Source organism: Kryptolebias marmoratus, linkage group LG22 (assembly GCF_001649575.2).
Source record: "Kryptolebias marmoratus isolate JLee-2015 linkage group LG22, ASM164957v2, whole genome shotgun sequence".
NCBI classification, from domain to species: Eukaryota; Metazoa; Chordata; class Actinopteri; order Cyprinodontiformes; family Rivulidae; genus Kryptolebias; species Kryptolebias marmoratus.
In genome coordinates this window covers 8,952,771-8,965,401 of record NC_051451.1, presented here as the reverse complement: position 1 = coordinate 8,965,401, position 12,631 = coordinate 8,952,771, and the positions used below count along the sequence as shown (strand labels likewise).

General features: G+C 41.0%; 1 protein-coding gene across 1 annotated transcript; it reads right to left on the bottom strand.

Moving 5' to 3' along the window:
• Positions 1-7,405: 7,405 nt before the first annotated feature.
• On the bottom strand, positions 7,406-12,487 carry LOC108239120 (zinc finger protein 436-like). The gene is made up of 3 exons (XM_017421632.3): positions 11,866-12,487; positions 9,282-9,596; positions 7,406-8,708 (listed from the first exon to the last, which is right to left on the bottom strand). The coding sequence occupies exons 1-3, from the start codon at positions 12,038-12,040 to the stop codon at positions 7,519-7,521; spliced, it is 1,680 nt and encodes a 559-aa protein (XP_017277121.1). The 5' UTR covers positions 12,041-12,487; the 3' UTR covers positions 7,406-7,518.
• Positions 12,488-12,631: the final 144 nt, after the last annotated feature.

Sequence of the window (12,631 nt, the reverse complement as noted above, 5' to 3'; positions counted from 1 at the left end):
TCGCCCCCCTCCCCACCCCCGCTCGCCCGGAATTATTATCCTACATGGTTGTGGGTGCGCCTCCCGCCGGCGCCCATCCCGCACCGCACCGCACCGCCCGGCTGCGCATCGGTCTCCAGCTGAGTCCTAAACCGGCTTTAAGGAGCCGCGCCTGCCCCGCTGCATCCCTGCGCACTGCCGCTGTCCTACAGGAGGAGGAGGAGGAGGAGGAGGAGGAGGAGGATGCAGGTGCAACATCCGGAAACCAGGACGGTAAAGGTGTGTTTCTGTGGAGGCACTCCCGCCCACTCCGCTGACGCCTTTCGGTCGTTTGGCGCCACCTGCTGGACGTGAGGGGGAAAAGCTCCCGAGAACAGGACCGATTTGAATTCAAAAAGTTAAAAAACAAAAACAACTGGACTTCTATTCAGTAGTTGAAGACGTTTCGCTTCTCATCCGAGGAGCTTTCTCAATAGCTCAATTTCTCAATAGAAATAGAGACTGTGGAGTTGAGCTTTTAAAGCTGAGATGTGATGTAAGCTGGATTGCTTGCAAATTGTTCTCACTCTCCTAACAATGGAGGCTCCACACTCTCTATTTCTCTATCGCACGACAGGTTTGCCTAAAACCTTGCTATTATTTGTTACAGTCAGTCAAGTCTGTCTGTTAGCAAAATATCTCATGAACCACTGGATGAATTTTTATGACACATCTACAACTGATTGACATTAGGAGTCAACCCAATTCGAGATGGTGGCTACTTTCTTTTTTCTGGGTTGCGGGGAGCTGGTGTCTCACTTCAGCAGTCACTGTGCGAGAGACAGGGGGACACCCTGGACAGGTCTCCAGTCCATTACAGAGACACATAGAGACATTTAATCTAACATGCATGTGTTTTGGTCTGTGGGAGGAAACCGGAGTACCCGGAGTGAGAACATGTAAACTCCACCCAGAAAGGCCTGGAGGTGAACCTGCAACCTTCTTCCTGTGAGGCGACAGCTGTAACCACTGCTCCACCGTGCTGCCCCCTGTTTCAAATTCTTCCCGCTTCAGAAGCTGCACAGCTTCTTCTTTTCTCAGGCTGCAGGTTCAACAACTCACCCTTGCTAAATGTCAGCTGGAGAGTATCCACGGGATAATCTAAGAAATTGTATCTTTTTTTAAAATAAGGGGGGGAAAACAGGTCATTCTGTCAGCAACACATCTCAAAAGAGTTGGGACAGAGCCATGTTTTCTACGGTGAAGCATGAGTCCGTAAATGTCTCGAAGTCCTGGGTCGTCACTGGATTTTGTTTCCTGATGCTTCAGCTGTTTTCAGTTGATGGAGGTCTGAGGCTCCTGGACTCTCGTCGTATGAAGCCATGCTGCCGGACTTCCAAATGTTGGATTTGTCTGACCTCAGAGCAGTTTTTTATTTTATTTTTTTATCAGAGAGCCTAAAGATCACAGACATCCAATATGAGCTTTCAGCCATTTGTCCTTTGAGATCAGAGGTTGCTCCAAACATCTTTTGATGATATTATGAACCACAGATGATTGGATATGCATTCTTCCCAGTTTTTTATTTTTATTTTTTCTTGGAGGATCATTATTTGCTTATTTGTACCACTGACCTGTAGTTGCCCCTAACTTTTCGGGAGTTTAAAAAAAAAAAAAAAAGTTGCCGCCATAAAATTTAAAACGGCCTAATTTTTTTCCCCAAAATGGTACAATTTCTTAGCTTAAACATTCAATATGTTTACTTTGCTCCATTGTGAATAAAACTCACCAATCAGGTATGAGCACTTCGAAGAAAGGAAGCAGGAATGCAAAAAAATGGAAGGAGTCCAGAAACAAGAGCGTGTTAAGCCCACTTCGCTGTAGAGCAGTTTACATGCCGTTGCATTTAACTTGCTGCTTTAATTTATTGGTATTTAAAGTTAAAATGCTACACTGCATGTCGCTGCGTGCACCAGGCCTTAGTGGTTTCAGGTTCAGTCACTGCGAGCGAAGCACGCCGCGCTCGCTGAGCTCGCTGAGCTCGCCGAGCTAATCGCTGCTTTAATTTTGCTGAAGCCGGAATCCGCCTGAAGGTCTGTACCCAACGATTACAGCGTGACTGACTGCCAGCATTACATGACAAAAAAGAACACGAAGCGCTGCTGCTCCCGCTGCTCAGAAATGTGCCGCAGACGAAAACACAACAGTCACATAAAGACAAAAGACTTGCAGTAAACAAAACCAAAGAAATCTAACAATCTAACAATTAACATACAAGCGCAAACAGGCACCGGATTCTACTAAAACCTACAATATAACTATCGACTGGCAGCCAAGGCTGAATTTGTTTCCGTTTCTAATCAGGACTTTTATTGTGAAAGTGCAGAAAATTGGATGTGCATCTGGAACCGATACCCTTGACTCGATTCAAGATGGCTGCCACAACCAACTAACCCTACAAAACACTGCTAGAAGCACTCCAAGAGCGCAAACCTCCGCCATGGCTGTAGCGTCAATAAAGAATAGTGCCATTTGGATCACCATTTGGATCACGATCACAATTTAATCGTTAGGTTTTTTTGGGGTTTTTTTTGCGACAACCCCAACATTTCCTTTTCTTGTACTGTGTGTGACCTTTCCTGAAACTGTCACTAACATTTTGAGCGTTTTTGTGCACTAACAGGCAAACAGACGCTACCGAAAACATGACCTTGGCTCAGGTAAAAATGGCCGCCCCAGCCGACTGACCTTAGAAAACTCAAAGACGGCTCTAATTCAGTCAGTTTTAAGGATCTTGTGCTAAACCTTGGTGTGTTTATAGCTGAGACTTGTTCACAACACGTACTCCAAGTGCTACTTCATGTGCGAGATTTCTTTGGTAAAAGTTCAGCATTACGTGTTTGTCTGTTAGCAAAATATCTTACGAACCACTGGATGAATTTTAATGAAACTCACAGAAAGTAATGTTTGGATGCTTATCTGCAACTGATTAACTTTTGGAGTCAGTCTAATTGAAGATGACCACCAGAGCTAATCAACTTGAGCGAACACAAAAATGGCTGAAACTCAGTCACTTTTACAAACATTGAGCTAAAATTTGATGTGGCAGTAGCTGAGAGTCACAATGAAAACATACTCTGAGCCTGATATCTTGCATTATTGCGTGAGATTGTGCATAACGTTTTATTTTTTTTTAATTGAATAAGTTGGCTACTACTGTTTCGACATCAGATGATTTTAGTCTAAAATTTGCCTCTTTTGATACAAGTTTAACACATTCTGTCTCAAACGAACCAATGACAAAAAATGTGCTTTTGTTGTTTTAAGGTAGGATTATTATTTTCTTGTTATAAAATAAATCAGTAATCAGCGTGTGTGATTGTGTTGGTTTGTCTGTATTGTTAGCGAAATATGTCATAGATCAATGAGCCAATTTTATGGTAAATTTCAGAAAGGACCAATCGGGTCAACATCTACAACTGATTGACTTTTGGAGTCAACCAAATTAAAGATGGCTGCCACAGCTAATCACAGCTTAGGAAACAGAAAAATGGCTATAACTTAGTTGGATTTGCAGACATTGAGTTAAAATTTCATTTGGTAGTAGCTGAGACTGATCCCCAACATGTACCCTGAGGGCTAACTGACTGCACAAGATCTCGGTTTAAAACCTTGGGATCAACAATTGAAGTCAACTCTGTCTGTCTGTTAGCAAAATATCTCATGAACCACTGGATGAATTTTAATGAAACCTTTCGGAAACAACTACTGGATATATACCAACAAGTAATTAACATTTGAAGTAAATCTAATTCAAGGTAGTTGCCACAGCTAATTTGTATTAGTGAACACAAAAATGGCTATAATTCAGTTAATTTTACAATTAGAGAGCTAAAATTTGATGTGCTGGTAGCTGAGACTCATTCACAACACATATTTCAAGTGCTACTCATTGTGCAAGATATTTGCTTAAAACGTTAGCATTAACTCAACCATGTTTGTCTGTTAGCAAAATATCTCATGAACCACTGGATGGATTTTAATCAAACTTTCAGAAAATGATCTTTAGGTGTACATCTACAACTGAATGACTTCTGGAGAGAACCCAACTCAAGATGACTGCTACAGCTAATCAATATTAGCCATCTCATAAATGGCTGTAACTCTCTAGATTTAACAGATATTAAGCTAAATTCAGGTGTGTCTGTAGCTGAGTGTCGTTCACAACATGTATTCTAAGGGTGATGTCTTGTGATATCACATGAGATTGTACATAAGATTATTTTCATGGCGTCATTTCTCACCAGAGGACAATCTTAGTTTGCAATCTTAGTTTGCGATATGCATTCCTTGAAGGAATGCATATCGCAAACTAAGATTGTCTTCTGGTGAGAAATGATGTTCCTTCAAGAAATGCATATCCTAGCCTTTAATTAAACCTATAGTTGGGTTGAGCTTCGGTGACCCTCAGTTGGCCTCTCAGTTCTCCTGCTGTGACTTTCAGACTGCTTGAAGACGTCCCGTAACGCATCGAGCAGCTCTATTTTGTCACCTTCTTTTATCTCGGCGTACACGATGTATAAGATCGTTGCTGCGTTTGTGACTTTTTTGTCTTCCTGCTACTTTTGTTTCAGACGGCGCCTCCGTCAGCCCGTCTGTCAACGGCATACGATCGTCCTCGTGAAATCCAGTTCTGCCGCCTCTCTGTTCCAGTCAGAAGATGTCCCTGCCCTTTTACCTCCTCGGCATGCATGCGTGCTCTTGACATGACACCGGCTCATGTGAGAGAGTCAAGAGAATCTGCTGGTTTCCATAAAGGAGCTACTTAAAAAAAAAAAGATTAACATGAAGGCATTATTGCTTTTCCCCGTATCTGTGTGTGTTTGTTTGCAAAATTCCCCATGAACCGGTGGACAGATTTTGATGAAGCTCTCAGAAGCACGCAATAGATGTCTACAGGCGATGAAACTTTGGGCTCAAACACATTTAAAATGGCTGCCACAGCTAAGTAAGTTATGAAAATGCTGCCAATGTTACAGATACAGCTCAAATTTTGATGAGGTGGTAGCTGAGAGTCATTCATAACCCCTACTCTGAGGACTGACTCATCACACAGGATCTGTGTAAAACTGTTGCAGCAAACGCTGCCCGTCTGGCTGTAACTCAGCCCATTTTACAGTCGAAAGGCTGGAATTTGGTGTGGTAGTGGCTGAGCGTCATCTCTAACATATACTCAGAGGGCTAGACCAGCATCAGACCCCAGTTCTGAAAGAAAGTTTGGATGTTGCGTAGAATGGAAATAAAACAGAATGCAATGGCTTTTGCAAAGACTATCTGTAAAGCTCAATAAACTCGTAATTTAGTCACAATGGAAAATTGCTGTTAAATTTTTAGATACGGTAACTTTGAACTTCACGGCAGCGACGCAACTCAAAAAAGTGGGCTTAAGGAGCTGAGGAGAGCAGCTGCTGGAGGTTTTGGAGGGAATGTTGTCCCATTCTGGTCTGATGGAGGGTTCTAGCTGTTCAACAGTCCTGGCTCTTTGCTGGATTTTTTTTGTCTCATAATGCTTTTAATGTTTTCAGTTAATGAACGTCTGGACTTTTCTATAAAGCCATGCTGCTGGAATGAACACAGTCTGTGGTTTAGTGTCGCCTTGCTGAAATATGCAAGGTCTTCCCTGAACAAGATGTCACCTGGATTGGATTGGATATGTCGCTGTAAAACCTGTGTATACTTTTCTGCATTGATGGTGCCTTCTCAGATGTGTAATATATATGTAAAGCTCTCTGATGTGCTGTTTAATGCAAACCCTGCCCTGGTGTCCTACCCTAACCCTAACCCACAACAAGGTGAAGGATCATGCAGATTGGTGATGATAACGATCATAAACGATAAAGATGATAAATAAACACTAAAATGAATATCTGTCATCAAATGTCATTTACAAAAGCTTTATTTAAAACAGCACTTTTAACACATGGGGCAAAAACAAGACAGATGATAAAAGTACACAAAGTGTATTTCTTTCAATAAATTTCAGTTCTGACATCTGCTGGAAAAGTGTGAGATACTGAGATTATAAATCCAATAAACGGCTGAGGTGGATTTAGTTATTCCATGGCCCCACCTGATTATATATCAACTATATTTATCTGGGATCTACTTGTAGTTTATTATTTACTTGTAGGTCTTACCTGGAAAGTAATTTATAATCACTCTCACAGTCTTTTTCTATGGGTTTGTTTCAAGAGCAATATCTTGGCTCAGTTACATCTAGCTGTGTGTGTTTACAGCTTCATGTGTTCAGCAGACTTTTCATGCTGTCTAAAGAGTCCTGGATTTAAAGGCACTTCCCATTTGGCAGGTTATTGGAATATATAATCAAATCACACTCTGATCACTAATTACCTATTAAGATATCAATAATAGTACTACTCTTAGAAAAAATGACATTCTTAATTGTCAGAATTGAAATATTTTCTGCAACTCAGACTGTCTTATGAAAAGCTAAGTTAAAGGTGTTTAAAGCAACCCTTAACACCTTTGAGTCTAATTTCACATTTGTTGGCTAGACTGGATATGGAGGCCATATATGTATTCTTTCAAGTCAAAACGAATATTTCAGATATCCAGGAGGACTTTTCTTCCTACTTACAATCAAACAGTCCAGATTAATCTCAGCTGTCATTTTGGTTAAGATCTTAGGGCGGCAGTGGCTCAGGAGGTAGGGGTTCATCCTGTAACCTGAGGGTTGCCAGTTCAAATCCCTGCTCTGTCTGTCTCAGCCATTATCCTTGGGCAAGACACTTCACCCGCTGGTGGTGGTCACAGGGTCACAGGCACCGGTGTGATGTCACTTCTGTCAGCCCGCCCCAGGGCAGCTGTGGCTACAGCGTAGTTTACCACCATCAGTATGTGAATGTGTGGATGAATGGTTGAATGTAGTGTAAAGTGCTTTGGGGTCCTTGGACTAGATAAAGTACTACACAAGTGCAGGCCATTTACCATTTAACTCTTCCCATTTGTGTCTATTTCAGTTCCAGATATCCACAAATCCATTCTTCCTTTCTAGATTGAACATTGTGGATATCTGAAACTAAGTTTGTACACAAAGACACCATTTCAGATATCTATAATTGAGTAGGTACCAGTCTTAATTTTCTTTCCCCTTGATATCTAAAAAGGGATATCAATCAAATTCTAAAAAGATATCCAAGCAATCTTTGTGGCTATTTTTAATTTTACTTTTTCCACATATTTAACACATATTTAAACAAAACAAAAATAAAAGTAATCCATGCTGTGAGTCTATTAGGTATTTATAGGGCCCCTGTGTCTTGAGGCCAAGGGCCAAATATTTTTAAAAAGGTTAAATATTTCTCAACTGTTAAGAAATGCATTCTGACTTTGTGTTTCTGTTCATTTATCTACTCAAACATTAATGTCTCTCATATGCTTTTTTTATTAGTAGTTTTTTTTTTTTTTACAAACTGTAAGTCTGACATTTGTGACAGTGCTTGGTAAAAAAAAACTTAAATATGACAGAAATCATAATCATCATAAAGTCACATTCAGACATAAATCATCATCAGTCTCCAGGACGTCTCCCCTGTGGGAGCTTTTCATGTGCGAGAACAAGTGGCCGCCTTGACTGAATCTTTTGCCGCAGATTTGACAGGAATGAGGTTTCTCGCCCGTGTGAGTTCTCATGTGGTACAGCAGGCTGGTTCTGGATCTTAAACTTTTCCCGCACACGTCGCAGGAGTACGGCTTCTCGTTAGTGTGGGTCCTCATGTGAACCCTCAGAGCCCCCCGCTGTGTGAAACTCTTCCCGCATTCGTTGCAGGAATGCGGTTTCTCGCCCGTGTGGATTCTCATGTGGCACAGCAAACTGGTGCTGGATCTTAAACTTTTCCCGCACACGTTGCAGGAGTACGGCTTCTCGTTGGTGTGGGTCCTGATATGAGCCTTCAATGCTCCCGTTTGCTTGAAACACTTCCCGCATTCTTTGCAGGAATGCGGTTTCTCGCCTGTGTGGATTCTCATATGATAAGTCAAACTGTTACTCTGAGTAAAGCTTTTATGGCAAACTTTACAAGTGAACGGTTTGTCACCTGTGTGAGTCCTCGTGTGACGCAACAAATGACTATTTAGTCCAAATTTGTCCCCACAGATCTGACAGCAAAATGGCCTCTCCCCTGTGTGAGTTATCATATGGCGCAACAAGCTGCTTCGCTGACCAAAACTTTTAAAACACACTTCGCAAGAAAGCAACTTTTTCTCTTGGTGGGTTTTTTGGTGAAAATTCATCAATGATAGGTCGGAGAATTTCTCGCCACAAGTGTTGCAAACAAATGTTTTAGTTTCACCTGTGTCTAAACCTGATTCTTGTCTTAAAGGCGACGAAGCAGAGCTGTGAGAGAGGAGCTGGGTGCTGCTTGGTTCTGACTTGCTGCTGTCACTTTCATCATAATTAATCACCAAAACATTTGTTTCCTCCTTCAGAAGCGCCAGCTCCTCATCCGGACTGCTGCAAAACTCTTCCTGCTCCTGTTTGATTTGTATCAGTTCTGGTTCCTCCTGGTCCTCTTTAATTCGTGGAGGTTGTGGGTTCTCCTGCTCTTCTTTGTTCGGGTGTGAAACTCTAGTCTGAAGCTCCCGGTCCAAACTAGACTTCCTGTCCTGCTCCCTGAGCAGCTGGTTGTCCCGTAGGTCCTCCTCCTCAGCGGAATGTTGCTGCAGCGGGTCTGAGAAGGACGAAGAGACACAAACACAAATTATTACTGACGAGACGAAAGAACGACTCAGAGAAAATCCATTTCTCCTGACCAGCAGGACTCTAAAATATGAGGCCATCATTAAAATCTGTAAATGACTGAAGACGTCTTCACTCAGACCATCTTCAGAGGGGGTCTGTGTGTTTGGCAGTCCTGAGCCCCTCTGTAGGACCACCTCCTGACCTGATGTGACCTCTAGCAAGCAGCTGACCTTTGACCTTTGCGTGCTGGTGCAGATTCGCTGTCATGCAGGACAAGGCCAATCCAAACAGGTTAGACAAACAAAACAAAAAAATGAACTTCTGTTCTGTGGTTAAAGACGTTTGGTTTCCCATTCAGGGTGTTTTCTCACTTCCCACCTGGAGGGTGTGGAGTACCAAGTTTTACAGCAGAAGAGTCGAACTGCCCCTCCCACCGTTTTACTGCGGAGGATTCTTTACTCTGACACTGAGCTCTGTGAAGTCACAAGCTATTTTCTGTCTGTTAGGTATTTTTTTCTATCTGGTTGTGTTTGTTCATTCACACCCCCACAGTGTCTCATACCTGATGTGTTGAAGTTAATCTGAGCCGGTCGGTGCCGACCGTCCAGGTCTCTCTTAAAGTGGAAGACCTGGACTGGAAAGATGTTTTCTGATGCTCCAGATGTTTCCTCACAGATGGATTTACCCTGACGCACCGAGAAGGAATCTGCCTCCTTCTCTAGGAGAAAATGCTCGACCTCCTGCCTGGTCCAGAATTTAATCTTTATGTCTTTAATCTGTGGAGGTTCTGGTTCTGCCCGGTCCCTCTCGTGGTCAGAGAGCTGCTGGTCCGTCAGAACATCCTCCTCCTCCTTACAGACATGTTGCTGTGGGACTTCTGGAGGGACAAACGGACACCAGAAACACAGTTACTAACAGAAATCAAACAAAACTATCATGATTTCCAAAGAAGCACCAGGGAATCCGAACTAGCCGATGGTGATCAGCCTTCAACACTCAAAAATCCAGTATTTTCCCGGTCATTGAACACATCACAGATGAGCCACAGGCTGCTGCCTCCTGCAGAGCCGCTCAGGTCGGCTCATTAGGAACGTTTTTTTTTTCCTGCGCGGAGAAAACATGAAGTTAGCTGCGCAAACTGTCTGCAAGGTGTATAGAAATAAAAAATCAGAGGAAGAGCAAAACATAAAAAGTTATCTTCTGTTCGTCATGTGAGCCGGCGCTCGGCAGACAGATGAGTGGATCACGGCTCTGTCTGTCCTTAAACGCGATGGACCAGGATGGTAGCAGCTGTCTGAGCTGGGATCAGCTGAGGTAGGCACAGACATCGCTGTTACTTTTAGCACTGCTAACGACGCTAATAATGCTGATAAAATATGTTAGTTAAAATGTCACCCCAGTAAGTATGCTTTAATTATTGATACAGTGAAACAAATGAATGATTTATTATTCTAACGTCTAACATTAGGTTTAGTCTTTAGATATTACTTATAATATTACTTATTATAATTTTAGTAGGGACCTTGTAGATAAAGAAAAAAACTAATGTAGTGCAGTTGTGTGTACAAAACAAAAAAGTATCTGACCTATAAATCAGATATACTGTAAATATTTTTTTATTAGAACCAATTCCTCTAATAATCTGGAGGATATTATTTATAGCTTTAACATGATGAATTAACCTGATTTACTTTAAAGATTATATTGTTAAAAATCTAATTTTCAGTTCACCCAGATGTGAGGGAAAATGTATTTAATAAAACACAGAGGCTGAGCTTCAGATTATCCAGAGAAATTAAACATTAAAGGATCAGTATCAGAGAAATGGGTATGAGCAGGACAAAGCTGTACAAAAATCATAAATCTGTATCGGCCCACAGAACTGGAATCAGTGCATAAAAATAATGATAATACTTTCATAATAATGCATAATAATTTCAACATGATTTAAACTGGGAGGTCAGAGAAACAGACAAATGGTAAATAGTCAAAATGTGGTTCTGGGACATTTCAGACAGGTTATATTTGTTCTCAAATGTTGAGAAATGTTTCTACAAAACAATGCAGTTTTTTTTGTTGGTAACAGTAGAACTTCTGCAACAAGCAAACAGAAATTAGATACCAGTGAGACAATATTTTGACTTCAATAGTTTCATGATCTATTACTTGTTCTGCTTCCAGAATCCAGAGGGCTCTCTTGTTGTAAATAACAGCTGATAAAAATAATAAAAAAAAAACTTTTAAAAGTGTTCTTAATTTTAATCCATCTGTTTCTTTTACTTTATTTTGCCTACCGTTTAATGAAAAGCAGTTTGCAACCTTAGTTTAAAAAGAATGTTACATAAATAGATTTTACTTATCTATTTACCATATATTATCATGTATTATGATTCAGTTTTTCAGACATTTGTTATTTAATTCTTAACTTTCAGGCTTTTCTTTTTTTAAGTAAAGTGTTTCATTATGAAAACTATCAAATAATTTGGATTTATTGAATCAATAAAGCACATCAGGGCAACAAAAACATTACAGCTGATGGTATTATTTACTTATTTTAAGTTTATATACCTGTACATGTAGCCATTTTTCACTAGGTAATGTTGATTAGTTTCTGCAGCCATCTTGAATTGGAATGACTCCAGAACTTAATCAATTGTAGATGTACAACCAAATATTACTTTCTGAGAGTTTTATTAAAATCTGTCCAGTGGTTCATAAGATATTTTGCTAACAGACAAACAAACATAGACAAGAGTACAGCAGTAGGTGATAAAAATCATATTGTAGTTAAATTTACATTTAAGTCCTACAAGAAAAACGATTAAAAAATTGCAAAATTTGAAGATTTTTGATTAACAAAACCACATCTTTCATCAGTTCTTGCCTTAAACATTTTGATCAGCAGGGGGCAGCACTGAGCTTTTGAAGACACGATAAATTAATCATTTTCTAATCTGAGCAGATTTTACATCAATCTTCTTGTTCTCCTGTTTCTTCTACAAACTCTGGGTTTAAAGGTTTCTGCCCTCCTCGTTTATTTGTGTCCCGCAGTGTTCATTTCCCTCTGTTGTAAATAAACGTAAGGCAGAGCTCTGATTTTGTCTCGTTTCTGTGTTGGTTCGTTCAGCCCAGTCCAGAGTTCGTACCTGCGGTGTGGAAGTTGATCTGGGCTTTCTTCTTGCAGGTATCCAGCAGTCTGCGGTGACGGTCGATCTCTTTCTCGAACAGGACGATGGTTTTTTCAAACTCTGTGAATATTTCTTCCACAGCAGCAGTCAGTCGCTCTCTGATAAACTCTCTCAGATGCTGAACTAAAGACATTATTACTGAAACTACTGGACTAGTCCGCTGAGATAAAACAATAAGCTATCGCTTCTGTTAGCTGCTTTTTTACTTCCACCGGAAGTCACATCCTTAAACTTCCGGCACAGTTAGCTTTAGCCGAAGCTAACAGTCGCATTTTGCTGGTAAAGGTTTTCAGTCATCCGGGCCATGAAAACAACATAAAGCCCAATCGAAAACAACTGGGCCCTTTTAAAAGACAAGTTGCTTCTCATCAGATGAGCCTTCTCAGTTTAAACTGTCTCAGTCCGCTGCTGCGATACACCAAACTGTCCGCCATGTTGGACAGTGACGAAGACGTGTCGCGGCCATGTTGGTCAGGAAAAAACAAACAGGACAGTGAACTGTTCAGGTGAACAGAAGAGCCGGGGTTAGAAAAGGATTTAAAACAAGCTTAATGTGACTTTTTACATAACAAAATGTGTTTAGGTTTGGGGTTTTATTATGTACATAGTGCAAAACATGTGGAAATGTAAAGTGTCACGTTACTGAATAACCCCGATGTGGAAGAGAAGAAAGAGGAACCATTATGGAAAGACAAGCCCCTGTGCAGCATGTACAGGCCTCTCT

What these genes read in the sequence shown, in the direction of transcription:
- LOC108239120 (XM_017421632.3), bottom strand. Translation starts at nt 12,040, where the DNA reads ATGTCTTTAGTTCAGCATCTGAGAGAGTTTATCAGAGAGCGACTGACT. An exon ending in GATCAACTTCCACACCGCAG is followed by an intron (nt 9,597 to 11,865) that starts GTACGAACTCTG and finishes TTGTCCCTCCAG; the next exon opens with AAGTCCCACAGCAACATGTC. An exon ending in GATTAACTTCAACACATCAG is followed by an intron (nt 8,709 to 9,281) that starts GTATGAGACACT and finishes CGTCCTTCTCAG; the next exon opens with ACCCGCTGCAGCAACATTCC.